The 22,207-nt window shown below is 32.4% G+C and overlaps 1 protein-coding gene across 2 annotated transcripts in view; it reads right to left on the reverse strand.

The window, feature by feature from the left end:
• Window positions 1-22,207, reverse strand: part of LOC113377343 (oxysterol-binding protein-related protein 11-like) — a 38,333-nt gene that overhangs the window by 11,776 nt on the left and 4,350 nt on the right. The window contains exons 4-5 of one of the 2 annotated variants that reach the window (XM_026617627.1): window positions 3,824-3,985; window positions 1,760-1,918 (exon numbers count right to left, since the gene is read on the reverse strand). In XM_026617627.1, coding sequence (XP_026473412.1) covers window positions 1,760-1,918; window positions 3,824-3,985 — 321 coding nt within the window. The remainder of the gene's footprint in view (window positions 1-1,759; window positions 1,919-3,823; window positions 3,986-22,207) is intronic. The other variant, XM_026617628.1, reaches the window with a different exon arrangement.

A 22,207-nucleotide genomic window follows, 5' to 3' on the forward strand; every position in this document is an offset into this window, starting at 1 on the left:
AAGTGTTGTGTGTTCATATTTCATAGTTACTTTAATATTCCATCCACTCACAATACTTTTGATGTACCAGGTGTTGCAGTATGAAGTGTACATCTAGAATCTACATACCAATGCCTCGATACGGAAGATTTGATGTTACCGAGCCTTAATTTTTTTTTTTAGTATGTTGATATTATATCTGTTATGCATATTTTCCAACAAATGAGTCATTGAACAAACAAAATCATACTTTTTCATTGTACAAAAAAATGACGAACTTTGTACCAGATAGTGATGATTTACAGAAAGATTTTTTTTGTTTTCATTTGAAGAAAAGTGCTGCATCGAGTGTCACATCGAATGCTTGTCCAAGCATATGGCGATCATGCTCTATCAGAAGCAACATGCAAAAGATGGTTTCAACGGTTCAGAGTAATGATTTTGACGTGAGTGAAAGCGAACGTGGACCACCAAAATAGTTTGAAGATGCCGAATTGAAAGCTAATATTAATTTAATATTAGATGAAGATCACTATGACTCAGAAGCAAACGACAGAAATATTAAATGTTGCACAAACAACAATTTCTTACCGCTTAAAAGCTATAGAAAAAAATCCAAAAGTCCGGGAAATGGGCGCTACATGAATTGAATGAAAAGCACATGGAAAACCAGAAAAACTCTCAAAAAAACAGCTCCAAAGACAAAAAAAAATCTTTTTTTGCATCGAATTGTTACTGCCGATAAAAAATGGATCTATTTTAAGAATCCTTAACGGGAAAAATCAAGGATAAATCCGGGACAACCTTCAACATCGACTGTAAAGCCAGATCGATTCGGCACCAAGAAAATGCTGTGTGCTCCTGTAAGACCGGAGCGACGTAATTTATTATTAGTTGTTGAAATCTGGTGAAACTGTTAATGACCGCTACCTACAATAGATAATCAATTTGAACCATGCATTGATCGCAAAACGACCAGAATGGGCCAGAAGACACGGCAAGGTAATTTTGCTCCATGACAATGCACCTGCACACAAAGCAAAACCGGTTCTGGATGTAATCAAAGACCCTGGCTAGGGCTTCTATCCCACCCACCGTATGAGGGTATCCAAAAGTGGGTGCCAGATTGGTTTGCTTAAAAAGACAAAAAATCTTTTGCCGCGGTATCCACAAATCGCCTGAAAGATGGACAAAAGATGCGACTAGCAATGGCCAATACTTCGAAAACATGTCTTCAATTTCCCATTAAAAATTGATGTTTTATTTTCATAAAAACGCTCCCTTCACATTGCTACATAAGTATATACATATGCATATATACATATATATATATATATATATATATATATATATATATATAGGTATATATATACATATATATATTCCCATACATACATGCATGCATATCAATAATATTTGTGATTTATATACATGCATATGTCATGCCCAGAATTTATAGAATTCTCCATGAAATATGCAATTTAATATATATTACACACTAAATTATATATTACATAAAACAAGGCAAGTTTTCACTTTTATTGCTTCTTGTAACCTATCAAAACAATAACACCGCGTGAATCGAGCGAATTCGTTCACCACAGAAACTTGAAAAAGAAAGTACTTATTATTAGGCCCTATATATATATACATATATATACATATATATATATATATATATATATATATATATTATTTGTGGATGTGAAAAATATTTTTCCCCGATATACGATAAATGAATAATCAATAAATGTGACAATGAAACATCAGGTCCACGTACCTTTGATTTCTTTGTGTTCGATGAGGCAGAAGGCGTTCTGTGTTTCGAGGCCGATATATGTCTATTCGCCATGTGTCGCCGGAGTGAATTTGTGGTTCCTCCCAACCGTTTAAAATGCTTTTTGCAAAACATACACTCTGCAGCCTCAAGCAAAATTTTCTGGAAGTAACTCCAAATGGAACTTCTGCTATTACTCATTTCTCAAAATGTAAAATGTGAAAAATCTAATAATATTAATGGTAAGTCATGTTTACTATATATAGCAGTTCTCGCCATAACTTCTTAAAATCACCTTATAAGTTCTAGGCAATGTTGCGGTATTATTATCTATTAAATATATGATATACTTCACAGAAGTAAGCAAATGGCACGATTAAAAATATCTACAATACGGGGCAATTGTGATTAACGAAATTTATTTCGAAATTTTTTATTTATTAAATTATATATATATATATATATATATATATATATATACATTAAATATTTCTCCTTGTCGCTCAAACGTATTAGGAAGATTATAACGACCAATTTGTCAAAAAAAAAAAAACTGTAAAATAAATAAAACACTGACAATATGTTAAATCGGGTTTGGCATTTATCATCAAACCCAATAAAAACACAAAAAAAAAAAAAAAAAAGAAGAAGAACCAAAATTCGCAACAAATTTCAAGAGATTATAGCAAAAGAACCTTTTTAAGAATATGTTCAAAACGGAAAACAACACACCAGATTTTCGAAACCTCTAAGCAAATGAAACACGTAATATTGCTCCTCAAAATATGTCCCTCCTGATATTTTTACCAATGCTGGTCAAAAAGCCAAATTTTTTCACATCAGGTTATCAAAAACCTAAGCCTTACAAAAATCTAAGTTCCTAATGAAGTTTATTGTATATTGAAGAAGAAACTTCACGAAACATTGGCATCTCGAAGGCATCTGACGTGGCACGTAAGAAAAAAGTCTACTACTCCAGGCAAAGGGTGGTTGCACAAGATACAAAACAAACCGAGTATAATTAGTAAGAAATTAAGGAACAATCACATTAAGAGGACGGCGAGTGTATCAATACAAAGAATTTAATTTATCATTTGGATATCAAAGAATGGTTTATTAATTTTTCAATACTAGTGTTCGATTTTCTATAAAAATCGTTCAAAACTTCAATAAAAAAAAGCTAAAAGGACGAAGAGAGTAACTATCATATCTGATTTAGTGTTACAAAAACAATTATTTACCACTCTGTACAAATACAGTTATCATTGAACTGATCACAAAAATATAAGGCTCACACTTAGGCAACATCCATTAATCACGTGATTTTTTGACCCACCCTCTTCCTTGGTGATACGTCTTGATATTTAAAATTACCCCCCCCCCTGCCACACCAAACATCACGTGTATTTTTAGTGACGTAAAATTTTTCAAACGAATTTTTCGGATGCACAAAAAAATCGTATATTTTTTTGAAAATTCAGGTAAAAAATAAATACACGTGATATATTACTAAAAAATAAATACACGTGATATATTACTAATCCCCTCCCTCCCGCATTTGATATTTCGTAATTTTTTGTCAAAGCCTCGCTCCCCCTAAAAGCCTCATGTGATTAATGGACGCCCCCTTATTTGGAATTTGTTGAGATTTTGTGAATTTATAAAATTTATAATCAGAATAAGTGAAAGAAATATGGAATACCTATAAACAGTTATGTAATACTACCTCTAACCTTTACAATCCATACTAGTCGACTAGCTTATAAAATTCACAAAAATTATTAGATGATTAAAACTGAAATTCTATTAAAAAATCGTTTGAAAAATCTCTTATCCTGAAACCTCATTATTACTTTAAAACTTACCTTCTTAAAAGCCAAAAATATCAAGGAAAACTTATTTAAACTATACAATTATTATGATTTCTTTTTGTGATTATTATAATAAAGTAATTTATTATAATAAAAATTAAAATATATATATATATATATATATATATATATATATATACACAAGTGTGTGCCTGTGTGTGTTTCCAAATATTTATCGCGCACTACTTATCCATACCTTCGTATGAGATTCTGCGATAGCTCGAAGCCCATCAACCCATTCTTGTCTGGCCCTAGCGTCTTCTGCCCGCAGTTTCAGAATATCACCAGATGCGCAATTTATGGTAAACGACTTCGAGTCTTCGTCACTTGGACATATGACTGCGGCAGCCAAATGAACCTGAAAAAGAATATTTTCTTCTAAAAAAACTACCATTTTAGAAAGAACTAATATTTGTGAATAAGTAATTTAAATGCAAATGCGTAGCTAATTTGCACGCTTTTTTTAATTATAACTAGTCATGTATGGCAAATTGCTGAAACTTCCCGTACAAAAAATTAAATTTTTAAAAGAAGATTAATTATGTTCTAAACTTTGAAAAAATTAGATTTTGAAAAAAAAATTTGGAAAAAAAAAACTTTTGGGAAAAAAATGTTTTTTTTTAGTTTGAAATATTTTGGAAAGTTTGAACTTTTTTTCCAAGCAATCGCAATGTTTTTAGCTGCATAGAGACGCACTGCTGTAGCTGCAATATCGAAGCACGTAAGCGCCGCGTCGCCGTCTAACAGACAAACAATGTTACACATTATTAAAATCTCCATAAAATATCCGATAATTTGGTGTGTATATGTCTAATGATCATTTTTGACCTCAAAATGGCATTTTCTTTTGCTTTTTTACTAGATCTCGAAACCGCAAGACCTGCCTTTCCAAAAATTTAATCAGTTTTGCATCCTGTCAATACAAGTAAAATGGTTTTTGAATTATTAAAATCGGACGCTCCGTTTTCTCCTAAAAACTGAGTTACCGTTTTTGGCACTTTTTGCTCCGTATCTTCGTAACGGCTAGACCTACCTATGCCAAAAACTAATCAGCACACACACATACACACATGCATCCATTTTTCTAAGGTATGCTAAAATGTTCAGAAACCTCTGAAACGTAAAGTTATATAAAAAATTTCATTTTCGATTTTTTTTTTCGATTACTATAACTAGCCCTACGGGAAGTTAAAGATGTCATCTTCAATTTTGTTATTGATATTTACTTGTATCTAATTGTATTTTAGTTCATATTCATACTAATTCACAATTCAAAACTCTTTTCGAAATATTATATACCTGAATAATACATACGTTTAAAAACTTATTGAAATAAAATCATTATAATCTTATTGTAATTAATAATAATAATTAATCTTATGAATTTATGTTCCAGATTACAGAAATCATACGTTTTTATGTTTCAGATTATATATGCGTAAAAAAATGATTACCGAATTTGTTACACTTGTATTTTAATGAATTTCGTGAAAAATACGCCGTTACGGATATCTATCAAACATAAAATGCAATCTTTGTTTTTTAACGCTTAGTAATATATTTAATTTCTATTATACAGCAAGAATATTTTTGAGAAAAAAATAGAAATCTAATCGAGAAACTTTTGTTTATCAAAAACTTTTAAGAGGCTTCTCCAACCAATTAGTGGTTAAAGTTATGAGATTTTAATCAAAGGTCCCAGGTTCGATACCCGCCTCGGGCAGCTTTACAAATAATAACAGTAGAAAAATAATAGAAAAATAAGTGCAAAATAGTAATAATAAGAAACCATCAACCCTTGGTTTGCTAACACAAATTTATTAATAAATAATGTTTCAATTTTATTAACACGGTGTCTAGAGGATATTCGGATAATCATTCGTGTGATAGTCATTTTGTATACAATAATAATGAGTCCGTTTAAAAATAAAACTTTAATTATATATCATATAAGTCTTTAGATTTTTTAAGCACAAGCATTTTGATCATTTTCACCATCGAACTTTTATCAATAAATAGTGACAGTGATTATTTTAAATATACTTCAAGTATATTTTCAGCAAGCGGTTGAGAAATTGGAAAACAAAAATACTGTCTCAACAATGAAGAAAATTCAACAATTAAGGAACAGTAAGTAAATATAAATATAATCAATCAAGTTTTAAAAATACATAGATTTCAAATGTAAATAAAAAATGTAAAAAAAACATAATTCCTCGATATAACATTACCTCGTTAGAAATACGTTATTTATTCTTGGGTGTTCACAATAAACTGCTCCAACATGTCACATATAAATAATAAATTCTGAACAGGAAGATTGAAAAATATGATTTTTAAATATGCTAAAGCGCGAAATTATCAGACGCGTGATAATGAATTCAACTAGCATGTTGAGTTATAGTGCCTAACCATGAAACATCAAGATCCGTAAATGAATATATAATATTACTAGCTGACCCGGTAAACGTTGTAATATAAATAAAAAGTAAGGTATTTTTAAACAATTTCTAGAGAATCTAAAAAAAATATACTTTATTTTGAGTGGGTAAGGATGTGTTGTATGAGTGCTTTAGATAATAAAGTATTACAATACTACTACCTTTTTTGGCAAGTTTTTTTTTATTTACATTTGTGAATTACAATCTATCGTTATAAACAACATTCAATAATTTTAATGGTTTATTAAATAAGGAAAAAGGTCAAAAGGTCTCCCAGCGGTGATCCGATTCGATGTTGGTTATGTTTAGCTTATAAATGTAGTCCTGATGTGAAAAACATAAAAAAAGCCTACGAGTATTTGTACATATTATAGGATTACTAAAGGATATTAAAAAGGAACCGTTTTCTTCTGAGCCGTTCGATGGTTTTTTAGTAAATTTTTGGTCATGATGTTTGGGTGGTTCATTAACATTCATTCGTTTGACCTTATTTTGTTGATACAATCAAACTGGGAGTTTTATCCACTTTCTATGGAAAACCTGGTATAATCCATTCCAAGTCGTTTTAGTCTTTCGACTTATATAGTTTTAAACGATAATTAAAAAAATACTAATTACGTTTCCAGTTTTTCAGATTCTTCTTGAATAATTGTATATAATACTACTAAACTTATACATAATTTTCAAAATTCTGCGACGAAAGATAGAAAACAAATTAAGTATTTCTTCTTTGCCATTTTGTATGAAAAATTTTAAGTAAAATTCCATGAATTAAAGTAAAATTGATAAAACTCATATATAGGATAGCTAATATGTAATGCAACAAAGTAAAGCGCTATATTTTTTGCATTTTTGTTTAAATTTTATTGTTCAAAAGCAAAAATGTCGGAAATAACATAAAATTTTATAATCAGTTTTGATTTGTTCTAATTGGCCGCATTTAGCACGAATTATGGTCTTCAAACGGCCGACAAAGCCATAACCCGCTACACGAAAGTGGCTCTGGGGTATTTTGGCCGAATGCCCGCGAAGCGCCTTCTTGAAAAGATCGATACTTTGGTATTTTTTAGTGCAAACCTTACTCTCCAAAATGCCCCAGGCGCAAAAGTCCAACGAATTGAAATCCGGAGATTTTGATGACCATGCGGTGGAAATGAAGCGAGAAACGTTTTTTTTTCTAAGCCATTCTCAGTTGACGCGTGCTGAGTGCGATGTTGCTGAGTCCTGTTGAAATGTCCATGGTCTGCGGCCGAAATATTTGTCTAGCCAGAGCTTCAATACTGCTTTTAAGGCCTTTTCCGATAATTTCGGCAATTATTTGGATCCCATGATCAATAAATACAAGCGGAAAGTGATCATCGACCGTTACGGTGGTTCACACCATTAACGTCGCCGGCGCTTGGGTTCTGATGGCCAATCAAAGGTGTAAATTTTCAGCTAGCCTCTTTGGCTAAAAACCCCGATCATTTTGTTTGTTCACAAACCGCTCAATTTGGAATGACTTCTTATCGGAGAAAACCAAATTCGGAGACTAGCCATTTTCGTGCAAACGAAGCAACTCCTTGGTTTTTTACCGTGTGGGAGTTTGGCAGGTCGCGCCAAAATGAAGTAAACACCGTGATAAATTAAAATGATCCATGGGGTTTTTGTAGAATTTATGTTAAAAGTTTATGTGAATAATAATACAACCGTTCATGCAGAAGGATGAAAACAGACTGACTGATTATATATTCTTTCTAATCACATGCATTACAAAATTAACGATCATAGATAACATAACAAGTGTAGATTGACACAAAACAAAAGAGAAGCATTATACATAAACATAGAGTAGACATAGAGTGTTTAGTAACAAACTTCAACAGTTTTGTTTTCCAAATAACTGTAGTCTGTCAGTTATATATTTACAAATGAATTTATAAAATTCTTTACTGAAATAAAAGGTAATCTCATTATATTCGGTAATTTTATTAATTCCCGAAAGTAGTGACCGTTGACGTTAGATCAAAATATAATGCCGCAATAAAAAGGACATGTTCTTTGCCATAAATTACGCATCCCAGATATCATCCCTAACGACTTGGAACTTTGGTTTGCCTTAGTCGCGAAGGCATTTGCATTCAACCGAAGTCAGGGACTTAATAATTAATGAACCTGAAGAGATGCCTTACTCCACATTAAAGACAGCGTTAATAACAAGATCACGCATTTCGAAAAAGACAAAGATGCAGTTATTGATGACGAATGTAGACCTAGCAGACAAGGCACCATCTCAATTCCTGCGTCATTTACGGGCTTTAGCTGGGACTTCAATGACCGATAACGCGGTTAAAGCAATATGGGTGTCCAGATTACCCGGGAAAATTCTATCGTTTTTAGAAGTGGCTTCTAGACAGTGTTGCCAGGACCGCCAAGAAAAAAACTGTAGAAAACTGCAAATGTCATATTGAAAAACTGTAGATCTATAGTTTTATATTTTTATTATTAAATGATGGTAATGAATATAATATTTTTGAGAATGTAATTAAAAACTAGAAAAATCATGTTATTAGCATAGTTTTATTAAATATTAACATAATATACATTTTCATAACATAGATAAATTAGCATAATTGTATAAGAGTATCAAGAGTCAAAAAGATATATTATATGATATAAAATAAATAAATATGCATTTTCATAACATATATGAATAAGCATAATTGTATAAGAGTATCAAGAGTCAAAAAGATATATGATATAAAATAAATAAATATGCATTTTCATAACATTAAATGTATAAGAGTATCAAGAGTCATAAGGATATAATAATTGATATAAAATTTTAGAAAAATAATATTCTTGTAGGAAATTCATTTTTAACTCTCCGACATCTCAATTTCAATGTCAATGTCTTCTTGATATTCCGCTTCATCTTTATTTTGGAACTCATACAGCTTCTGATTAAACTTACTTAAATGATCGCTTGTGATTCATAACAATTTTCAATTTCTGACTTTGTGTGTAAAGTGCCTTTAATAGTCATAGTTGATAATATATTTCTTAGCTTTGTTTTCATGATATTTATGCTTGAAAACAAGCGTTCCACCGTCGCGGTACTGTGCGGCAACCACAGAAGTTTTCCTGTTAAAATTGATAATAATGGAAACATCCCAGAGCTACCGCCTTTTTTTTAATTTCGATACGTGTCTCCAAAATTGCTCTGTACTGGGTGTCTCAGTCTATTCGATATCAAAATTCATATTTCTAAGAGTCCTCCATTCTCTATCTAGTTCTGTTATATTATTTGGGCAAATATTTGGAAAATAATATAACAGTTCCGAAATTGATGTGAAATTTTTTCTCAAATCAGTATTCAAAATAACTTGTGGATTTAACATCTGCAAACATTTTGGTGCTTGTTGTTCTTTATCGTGAAAAGGAAATCTCTGCTTTATTTGGATTGCTGCCTCAATGTAAAACTCCTTACACTTTGTGAAAAATTCAGCACTCGATCATCGTCCAATTCTTCAGACTCCCTTTTCACCCGAATTATATTTGGAATCATTCCTCCAACATATATTTATAATAAAGGTAAATGCATTCGCAAATCGTTTATATCCACACTTAATACTTTTTGTTGTTTGGCATTTGTAATATTTTTTACCATATTCAACTCTTCTTTTGAACATTCCAAATATTTCGGTTGAATAAAGCATTCCAAAATTGTCGCATATGCTGTAAATATCTGATCATATAAAACGTACAACTTTGGCTTTTCTGCCTGCATTTCTTTATTCAAATTCACGAACATTCGTAGAGCAAATCGCAGGAATTCCAAATATAATTCTGTTGTCGGTTCCATGGCTTTTGTCAATATACTTTGTGCAGAAAAAAGACGATCCGTAAAGACAGCAGGTTGAAAATATAATTTTATCGCTGGAAGTTGTTCCAGCAATCGCTTCACAACATCGTTTAATGATAACCATCTGGTTTGTGCAGGGTGTAATATTTTATGCGGTTTAATATTTGTGATAATAAACTCAAATGAAACGTTGATGTTGTCTTAGCCATGTATTTTAACAACTACTTTTACATAATAAAAAGAATAAAATTAAAAGCTCAAAATGGCGTGTCAAAAGCCCCGCTACCAGATTTTGGTTATTTGTAAAGCACACCGTCGCATATAAGAGCCCTTCATAGTCCTCATAGTTGCGACTCGAACTTTACCATCTTTGCCTGGATGTACATGGGTTACTCGTCCTAATGGCCAGTTCATTGGTGGTACATGGTCTTCCTGAATTAATACTACTGTGTCCACTTCTAGATTGCTGGTGCCCGAACTCCATTTTGTACGCCTCTATAGTTCTGAGAGATAGGCCTTTGACCACAAAAGCCAAAACCGATCTCGCATTGCTGTAATTTGCTTGTGTATGCTTAATCTATTGGTAATAACTTTGTCATTTATTGGTTCAGGGATGGCAGTCATAAGGTCTCCAATTAGAAAATTACCTTGACTTAAATATATAGTATCGGTGCTGTCATCACTTAATGAGATTAATGGTCTGGAATTTAATATGGCTTCCACCTGTATTAATAAAGTCAAATATTCTTCATATGTCAAACATGTGGATCTGATAACTCTATGTGAGTAATGTTTCATAGACTTGATATTACTTCCCTCCAAAGTGTGGAGCATGGGTAGGTATAAATTTCCATGTGATACCCATATTTACTACACATTCAATAATGTTTTTTTCTGTTTATTTCTAGTTTAAAAAATTTATAGAGTTCATTCAATTGTCTACTAGCTCCAACAAAGTATGTTCCATTGTCACTATGGATTGTAGAACATACACCTCTGCGTGAAACAAAACGCTTTAATGAATCCAAAAATGATTTTGTTGAGAGCTCCGTGATCAAATCCAAATGTATAGCTTTAGTTGTCATACATATGTATATGACAATATATGCTTTAGTTTTAGGAGCCTTTCTTAAACGACTAGATCGTATTAGAACAGGTCCTGCATAATCAATTCCAATTGACAAAAATGGTCGTTGACGTATAACCCTATCTCTGGGTAACGATCCCATTAATTGTTGTAATTTCTCAGCTCAAAATCTTTTACATTTGATGCATTCTCTAATGATACACTTAATTTGATTTCTTGCATTTATTGGCCAGTATTTTCTTTTTATATTCATCAATACTGCCTGAGTACCTGCATGAAGTAAAGTTCATGTTCTTGTTTTATTATTAAATATGTAATCCGATTATGTGAAAATGTAAGATTTGACTGGTCTATTCTACCACCCACTCTCTATATTCCTTCAGAATCAATAAATGGGTGTTTAAATTCTGATCCTTTTAATTCTAAACTTGTGTTCAATCCTGTGTACCTATTACTTTCTAATTCATGAATAATTTGATTAAACTCTTCTCTTTGTGCTAATTTGATTATCGCACTGTGAGCATATTCTAATTTTCTGGTGCTTTATTATGACGATATTTTAATTTTAAGTTAAATCTCAAACAATATGCAATAACTCTAATTAATTTATTAAAACTTGAATATTTTGAGTATATGTTTTCTGATGTTATATTTGACTGGTTTATTTGCAGAACTTTTAGTTCTGGCATAGCTTCTACTGGCAATTCTTCATACTTATTGGTGGGCCATTCTGAATTTGATAACAACCATGTTGGACCAAACCACCATAATCTATTATCAATTATTTCCTGAGAAGTGGCTCCTCTCGAAACTATGTCTGCTGCATTGTACTGTGAAGATACATGACTCCATATTATTCCGGATGTTGTTCCCTGGATCTCCTGAACTCTGTTACTAACAAACATTTTTAGCTTGCTGGGATCAGTTTTCATCTATCCCAAAACAATGGTCGAATCACTCCACATAAACGTTTTGTCAAAATGTATATTGATTACCTTACTTATGTGCTTATAAAGCCTAGCTAATAGTAATGCTGCACATAGTTCTAGTCGTGGCAGAGTCACATTCTTAATTGGTGCTACTTTTGATTTGGCAGTTAATAGCCTTGTTGATACAGAATAATTGTTATATACTGCCCAAACATAGATGCATGCTCCATATGCTGCCATTGATGCATCGGCGAATTTATGGCACTCAATTTGTTCTATTGGTTCTGGGTTGAATATATAACGCTGAATCTTTATTTCTTTTAGACCAGTGAACTGATCTTGAAGTATTTTCCACTCTTCTTTAATTGTTGCTGGAACTTCTTCATCCCAATCAGTCTTCTGTTTCCATATCTTTTGCATTATCATCTTCGCCTTGACTACGACTGGTGCTATAAGTCCCATTGGGTCGAAGATTTGGGATATGGCTGATAAAATGGCTCTTTTTGTAACAGTCCTTTGGAATGCTGATGGAATGGTTGCCTTGAAAATATCTTCTGTCGGGTTCCATAATAATCCCAATGCTTTAATTATTCCAGTTTTATCAATGAAGCACGTATTTTCCAATTCTTGATTTTCTTGTGCAATTGTGTTTAAAAATTCTTGGTTATTGCTGGACCACTTGTGTAGAGAAAATCCTCCGCGGCTTGGCCCACAATTGTCACAAGTTGATCAGATTTAATATGAAGATCTGCTATGGAGTTTGCTCCTGTAATTATATCGTCTACATAGCAGTCTTGTTTAATAATATCCAATAATATCTACTGGCGTACTGCTTTCTTTATCCTCTGCTAATTTATTCAAAACACGAATTGCTAAATAGGGTGCCGAAGATGTGCCATAGGTTACTGTTGTTAATTTATAACAACGAATGTCCTCCTTGGGGTCATGTCTCCACAAAATCTTTTACAGCATCTTTTATTTGCATGTACATTTTTGTAATGTCTGTTATAAAAACATACTTCCAGCATCGAAACCTAATTAGTATTGATATTAGTTCTTGCTGTAGCTCAGGTTCATGTAAGATGTCATTTAATGATATATTATTAAATGTTTTAGCCGAAGCATCAAATACTACCCGCAACTTGGTTGTACCATATTCTTTTATAACGGGGTGATGTGGAATAAAATAAACTGGATTTTCTTGAGTTGAATGTTGTATCACTGTAGTTTCTTGCGCGTGGCCTAATCGAATATAATCTTCCATAAACTCTGCATATTTATTCAAAAGTTTTTTTTATCTATTTTAAAGCGTCTTTCAAGGTTTAACAGGCGTGACTTGGCTAGATGGAATGACTCTCCGAGTTCTGACTTTCTATTTTTAATAAATGGTAGCCTCACCTCATATCTTCCATTTTCATGTCGGTGAATTGTTTTTAAAAAGTGGTCTTCACAGATTTTGTTTGAATCCTGCATTGGAGAACTGCTGTCTATTTCTTCAATTTGCCAAAACTTTGTTATTTGGCAATTTAATTGATCATTGGAAATGAATCCTACATAACTTTGTTGCACTGATGGCTCCTTATATGGTCCTGAAAGCATCCATCCAAGCTTGTTTTTTTTTTCAACTTAGGAAGTTTATAGCCTAGTTATATACTACCTTGTATGATCTCGAAGAATAATTCTGCTCCGATTAATATGTCTACTGGTCCAGAATTTGAAAATGATGGATCTGCTAATTTTATATTATTTGGAATTTTCCACTTATTTGTATCAATACTGTGTGCAGGTAAATTTGTTGTAATTTTATCTATCACCATACAGTTTATTGATCTGCAATATGAACTATTAATTGAATGTATCTTGATTTTAGATGATTTATATACTCCTAATGACTTTCCCTGTAATACACTCAGAGTGTTTCGGGAATTAAATTGTGGGAGCTGCAGTCTTTCTGCTAGATCTTTTGTGACCAGGTTGGTCTGTGAGCCACTATCTAATAGTGCTCTTGCTTCACAAAGCTCCACTTGAATGTTTTGAATTTTGATGATTGCAGTTGCTAGCAAAACGCTTATAGAATTAGACTCTTGTGAAAATAGTACCTTTTGCGTAGCTTCACTGACTCTTCTTTCCGCTGAGGTGGACTCTTCCTTATATACATGCATCATTGTGTGATGCTCCTTGTGGCATATTCTGACTGAATTTACATTTATTGAGTAAGTGTGCAGGTTCTAAGCTTTTCTCGCAATGGAGATTAAGTTTTAATATTTCCTGCCGTTGTGTTATTGGTAGTTTCTTAAATTTGAAGCAATTATATACATGATGACAATTCACAATATATTTGTTTGTACTGTTTATCTTGAGACACTATATTTACTGATTTGATTTTTGCTCCGGAATGTTCTATCTTACCAGTCTTGGTTGCTGTTTCCAACGCACACGACCTGGTTTCAAGAAATTTATTTAATGTAGGCAGCTCTCCTTCTTGCTGTGATAGACCCCAATGAGTATGATGATCTAATTTATTAGTGAGCTGAAAAACTAAAATTATGTCCTAGTAAACTGCGTCTTGATGAATAGTTGCTAGTGACTGTGTTTGTTGTCTAGCTTGGTTCAAAAATAATTGTAGATTCTCGTGTGATCCTCTTAATATAGGTTTTATATCATTTAGTGATTGTAGGTGTGATGTAATTATCAAATATTTATTGTTATATCTATCTTGCAGTAAGTTATATGCCGTGTTGTAATTTTCATTGGTCATTGAAAGATTTGTTATTAAGTCAGATGCTGGTAATTGTAATGTCCCTTTTAAATAATGAAGTTTTTGAACGTCTGATAATTGCTCATTGTTGTGTATAAGTGAATTGTAGATATCTATGAATGAATTCCATTCCAAATAATTTCCACTAAACTTTGGTAAATTTGTGTCTGAAAGTTTGATGTTAACTTGCCTATGTTTTAAATCTGTATTTGGTTTATTTTCATTAATGCTACTTTCTAAAATATCTTAGATTTGAGCTGACATTCAAAATGTAAATCAAATAACTCCTTATACTCTTTTGAGTAAATTTTCTTCTAAACTTTGAAGAATCTCTACTAATTTCTTTTTTCTGACAATGAGAATTAAGCCATGTTTGCTATCTCCTTCTTGAAAGTTATTAATAAAATTTTGAGTAAGCGCGATGGATTTTGTTAACCGAGCCCTTTGTTGTTTGAGCGACTCAATGTGCGCCATTTTAAATTTTACAAGAAACGCACGTGTAAAATATACGACAGTTTATATATATATATATATATATATATATATATATATATATAAATTTGCTACCGCAATTTGTTTAAATCAGTAGTTTTTGTATGTAATGGGAAAATTATATTGATATATAATAGGAATATGTTCCTAATCCCTATCCCGATTTATTAAATAACCACAATGACAAAGTATACCGTACATAGACTAAACCTTACAAACAATAATACTAAGCAATTTTGAAATGGTTTCAGACTAATTGTGGACTTACTTGTATTTCCAATTGTGATCTTTAGTTTTTTTGTTCCAATTCCAGTGACGCTTCCAAGCTTTAATGGCGGCTTCTCAGGTTCCCGGGTCTTCATTCACGTAGAGCTTTGTTTGGCATTATTTTTAGACGAACTCGCGTATATTTAATTGTAAAGTGTGGACTGTAATTTTTAATGACTGGATCCGTGTCGATGGACCAAAATGTATAATAAAATCAAATGAAACGTCGATGTTGTCTTAGCCATGTACTTTTAACAACTATATTTTACATAATAAAAAGAATAAAATTAAAAGCTCAAAATGGCGGGTCAAAAGCCCCCCTACCAGATTTTGTTTATTTGTAAAGCACACCGTTAGATGGCGACATAATTAATTATATTTTATCCAATTTGTAAATGCCCGAAAAGTTTTAAAATCGCCAATGCGTTTAGGTGAATTTTGAATATGGATGAAAACTTCACGGCAAAAATCTTCAAAACCCCTCGGTAATTTTTCACATGCGTGGGATGCACAAAGCGCAAATGAATGGCATATACACTTCATTGTGAAAAGATTTGGAATGTCATTCTTCAAATAAGTGACAAATGAGTTATTAGCCCCAAACATGACATTAGCACCATTAGACGCAAATCCTAAATTTTTTTTTTATATGGAATTTTTGCATGCAAAGCTTTTGCTGAGCCGTCGGTGATTGCAATGAAAGGTAGAAATTTATCTTCTACTTCATAATTTACATTGACTATCCCGGTTATTAAAGCTAAATGCTTGATGGCCGACTTATCAGTGCTCATCAACCAGCAATGCAAATTCATTTTCTCTTCACTTTTTCATCAAGTTTTCTTCAGAGGTTTTTCCAGTCACATTTACTATAACAGATCTTGCTTTTGTTCGGCTCATAGACAAATGTTCTGCAATTTTTGAATCCGGACACATCGATTTTACCAAATTAGTCAGATGTGAGGCAACATTAAATCCAAGATTATGTTCTGCAATAAAACATGCTAATTTAATTTCGCCCGTTTTTGTCATTTGCTTTGGTTCCATTGATTTTGATGATGATGCTTTTGTATTTTTTTACTGCTTTCTAGATGTTTTGACGAATTTTTGTGTCGCGTTAATTCTTGAATTCCGCATTTACGATCACAGTCGCATGCAGAGCAGTAAAAATATGTGTTCCCTTTTTTACTTTTTGTAAGCCATCCACTAAAGTTTTTGTCAGTGAGCCAAGAATCAATAAATTTTTGCTCGTATCTCACTACTTTTCTCTTTCTTGCGGAGGATTTGTCAACATCTGACACATTATCACTACTAGAATTATGCATTGTACTGAACTATTTGATAATTATTTGAACTCACACTATTAAATTATTTTACTTATAACAAAATTTAACTTATTCTACTTATAACAAAGTTTAACTTTTTAACTTATAACAAAATTCAACTTATTTAACTTATACCGAAACAATAGTAACACTCTGCGTAAAAATACAAAATATAAAATTTAAAATGTAGATAAAAAAGCCAAATCATCAAACACTTTCAAACTGATTTTGCTTCATGTATCTCCAAACTTATACTCGCGAGCAAAAACTTTCAAGGGGCGGATTATATACAAGGCCAAGACAAGTATTCGTTTGTACATAAAAATTTACAAAATTTTTATCATTTTCTGAAGTCTTTCAACCCTTTATCTATAAAAATAATCATAACAACAAAAATTGATAATTCCACGAAGAAGAACATTGTTACAAAAAAAAACGCAAAATGAATTTTATGATGTATTTAACTATTACCAAAATACTAATGCCAGATATAGGATTATCCAAGGAGCGTACGCCCGGCCATCTGCATAATTTAGCATTGAAGATTTTCTTTAAAGAAATTTGTATAGGATATATTCAATTGATATCTCAAACAAACAGTTTTATTATAGTCATCCCGAAAAGTTTTATTATATTTTACCTAACAATAAGCGATTATAAAACTAGTAATTCTCAATGGCGCCAGATATAGAATTTTTCAAGGAACGTACGCTCGGCCATGTGCTTAATTTAGCATTGAAGATTTTCTTTAAAGAAATTTGTATAGGATATATTCAATTGATATCTCAAACAAACAGTTTTATTATAGTCATCCTAAACACCATTTCAAAGTATTTATCGGTATTTTGTTTATTTTATTAGTTATATATACGTAATATTTATCATGTTATGTTATAATTATTAAAGGTAATTTTGAATCAATATATAAATAATTACATATATGGAATGAATTATTAACAAAAATCTCAACCTACAAAAGATAAGTTCATAAAAAAATACTAGAATGAAAGAATTTTTATTTCGTTGGACAACCAGTTAACCAGTTGATTTTCAAATTTATTTTCAGTTTCGACAAAATGGTTTATGTTGTCTCGTTAATGAGAGAGAAACGGGAAAAAAACGGTACATTGCGCCGCTAGTTACGTCTAATAAAATAATAGACTAGTGGGGCGCATGACATCGTGTCTTAAGGCAAACTGCTGGAACTTCCCTACCAAAATATATTTTTTTAAAAAAGATTAACATTTTTGAAAAAAAAATTACTTTGACAAAATCGGATTTTTGAGAAACTATTAATTTTTGAAAGAAATTATTTGTTTTGGAAAAAAAAACTTTTTGAAAAAAAATGTTTTCTTTATTTTGAAATATTTTGGAAGTTCTGAACTTTTTTTCAAAGCAATCGTACTGCTTTAACTGCATAGAGACGAAATATCAAAGCGCGTAAGCGCCGCGTCGCCGTCTAACGTATGAACATTGGTAAGGAACCCACAGGAATGTAAACAAAATTTATACTTATTGTTAAAATCTCTATAAAATATCTGATAATTTTATGTGCGTATGTCTAATGATAATTTTTGACCGACAAATGGCTTTTTTTTACTTATTTTACTAGATCTCCAAAACCGCTAGACCTGCCTTCATGAAAATTTAATGAGCTGTTCATCTTGTCAATACAAGTAAAATGTTTTTTAAATTATTAAAATCGGACGCTCCGTTCTCTTAAAATATAATAAATTAATATTCAAATCGGTTGATCGGTGTTCCCGAAATCGTCGACGAAAATTTGTATCCGTACACACACACACACACATACACACACACAAATACACACACGCACACACACACATACATCCATTTTTTCTAAAGTATGCCAAAATGTTCAGAAACCTCTAAAACGTAAAGATATATAAAAATTTTCATTTTCGAAATTTTTGCGATTACTAAAACTTACGGGAAGTTAATAAACATTATCTCTGGTTCAACAATATTAGTTTTATAGAAATTGACTTAGTAGAGCAACTATTAAGTTCAACATAAAAAAATAAATAGGCCAAAAGTGCAAAACTGAGATCATTACCAAAAAACTGTAGATCTACAGTTAAAACTGTAGACATGGCAACACTACTTCTGGATCACAATCAATACAAGAGGTAGGTGAACTGGCTGACCGCTTACACATTAACCATTCACAGTAACGAGTAGCAGTGATTACAGATACGCAAACCTCTGAGAACCTCTGAGAACGAGTCAAATGCGTCATGATATCAAAGCTGTCTCAAAGCGTTGAGATAAGATCCAAATGTATCAGAAGAAGAAAGTCTCATATAGGAGACGGCGAGATAACTTATGTTGGTTTCATAAACGCTACGGATGTCATGCAAGAAGGTGTATATCGCCATGCAAGTTTAAGTCGGAAAACGATACGGGCGTTTACTTATGGCGGTTAGTGACATACGCCCAACTACTTCACGCCGCATTTTCATCACGGACAAAGAGTCAAATGTGAGTTTTCTGATAGACACTGGATCCGACGTATGTGTGTTTCCGCGCAGTTTAGTGAAATGCCCCCGTAGGAAATGTTCATTCGAGCTTTCAGCAGCAAATGGAACACCGATAGCTACATACGGTATGCTATCTTTAAAGCTAAATTTTGGGCTTAGCAAAACTCTATTATGGAATTTCGTGATATCAGAGGTGTCGCGTCCTATTATTGGCGTGGATTTCAATCTCGCGATTGATGTTAAAAACGTATTTTATTAGTTGAAACCTCAGCAGGTTCAGCGGATCCACCTCGATTTGAAAATGGAATAATACCTTCTGTTAAAATGGTGACAGCCACACTATCCCCATGTGATAAAATTATAGAGAAATACCCAGACTTAACACGACAGACAGCATTAGGGGTGTGCAAACTTGTTACTCAACATCATATTGAAACTACATCGGGACCACCAATAGCACATAAACCACATCGCCTTCACCATCGCCATCACCAGATAAGTTAAAAGCTGCTAAATATGACTTCGATGATTAAAGCAGGGGCAGCCGACCGTGTAAGAGCTGTTGGTCATCGCCTTTACATATGGTACGAAAAGGTTCTAGGTGGCGACCTTGTGGAGACTATCGCAGATTAAATGGACGGACTCAAGCAGATAGGTACCCAGTTTGCCATATCCATGATTTTGTGCAAGCATTATGTGGTAAGATAATATTTTCTACTATCGATGTAGTGAAAGCTTACAATCAAATCCCTGTAGCTGAAAAAGACATCGCGAAGACTGCAATCACTAGCCCTTCGGACTATTCGAATTTCCGTTTATGACATTTGGTTTGCGCAATGCAGCGCAACTTTTCAGCGGTTCATGAATAAAATATTGCGAGGTTTGGACTGCTCTTATGCATACGTGGATGATATATATTGGTCGAATCGGAATCGTACGATCAACATATACAACAATTACATATTGTATTTAAGAAGCTGCAAGAATTCGGCGTAGTGGTCAATCCATCAAAATGTGTCTTTGGAAAACCAAAAGTAAAGTTTTTAGTATATGAAGTCTCAACCAACAGAACTAAACCTCCAGCAGACAAGATACTGGCTATACAAAATTATGCAAAGCCTAGGACAGTTCAACTGTTGCGCCAATTTTTAGGCATGTTGAATTTTTACCGACGATTCACTCCGAAAGCTGCAGAAGTACAAGTGCCGTTAAACAACAAGTTGCGTAGTAATATGAAGAAGAATACTGAACTGGGACTCAAATATGGAGAAAGCGTTTGAAAAGTGTAAAAAAAGTTTTGCGGAAGCAACTTTATTGATGCACCCGCGTTTAAACGCACCGTTAGCCCATTAGGTTTATTCTCAAGAAAATTGAATGCAACAGAAAGAAAATATTCGACATACGACAGAGAACAACTCACAATTTACAATGCCGTAAATTTTTTTAGACACATGGTAAAGGGAGAAGAATTCGTGACATAAACCTATCACTTACGCGTTTAAAAAAAAAGATAGCCAGTGTACGCCGAGACAGTTCCGCTACCTTGATTTTGTTAATCAATTTTCGACTGAGATCAGACATACGAGTATATCGGGTCAAGATAACGTCGTAGCAGATGCATTATCCCGTATCGAGATAATTAACGAATGTGATCTAGATTTTAAGGCGATTGCAGGTGAACAACATAATGATAACGTGGCACAACTATTATTACATTCCGACCATTCTCTTAAGTTAAGAATATTTATAGACGAATTGGGAACATCGCTATTGTGCGATGTATCTTGATCAATTATTCGGCCGGTAATACCAAAAAAATTTTGCCGTGCTATATTCAATAGCTTACATGGTTTGCCGCATTGTGGAGCGAATGCTACAATTAGATTGATAACACAACATTATGTATGGCCTTCCATTAAAAAAGATTGCCGACAGTGAGAACGCCGACAGTGGCTGTCTAGATTGTCAGCGCTCAAAAATTAGTCGACATATTGTCACTAGTGTTAGAACGAAATATCGAGTACTGAGTAAATATCGATACTTCGCGGTCGATAGTGAGTACTTTTGGTATCGATTTTTTAGCTCGATATATTTGCCAATATCGATCTTTTACGTCGATAGTACTCAAAAAGAATCGACAGCGTAACCTATGAACCCCGCTTATCGACCAACTATGAAAACCAACCATTTTGCCGAATGCAAAGCAATAGTCTCTCTAGGTGGTCATAATTGTTCAGAGAAGTGTCAAAATATGATCCCGAAGGGTCATTAGTCTCAGAATTTATTGCTCAAAAACCCAAAATGGATATGACCACACTAATAACTAAAGATGTTTATTTATTACTCTTTTGTAAAATGAAACGCCTTTTTAAAGTACCAAAATGTTTTATAAAAACATATTCAACAATCGAAGTATGATTATTTCAAATAATAATATTCATCAATTTCAATATATTAGTATTTTGCGTAAAAAAGAATCGAAATATAATTATTTCAAATAACAATATTCATCAATTTCAATATAATAGTATTTTGCGTAAAAAAGAATCGAAATATAATTATTTCAAATAATAATATTCATCAATTTCAATATAATAGTATTTTGCGTAAAAAAGAAACGAAATATAATTATTTCAAATAATAATATTCATCAATTTCAATATAATAGTATTTTGCGTAAAAAAGAATCGAAATATAATTATTTCAAATAATAATATTCATCAATTTCAATAGATTAGTATTTTGCGTAAAAAAGAATCGAAATATTATTATTTCAAATAATAATACTCATCGATTTCAATGCGTTATTATTTTTCTTTCTAAAAGTATGTGAATTGTAAGTTGAAGTAAAGTACTTGTAAATTAAAAATTAAATAAACAATTTAAAAAAGAACAGAAGAGCAATATTTTCTTTGTGGTACGTGAATCTTAAAATGTTT

Source organism: Ctenocephalides felis, unplaced genomic scaffold (genome assembly GCF_003426905.1).
Source record: "Ctenocephalides felis isolate EL2017-DRISC unplaced genomic scaffold, ASM342690v1 CF-g0.4_SCAFFOLD_01886, whole genome shotgun sequence".
In the NCBI taxonomy this organism is placed as follows: Eukaryota; Metazoa; Arthropoda; class Insecta; order Siphonaptera; family Pulicidae; genus Ctenocephalides; species Ctenocephalides felis.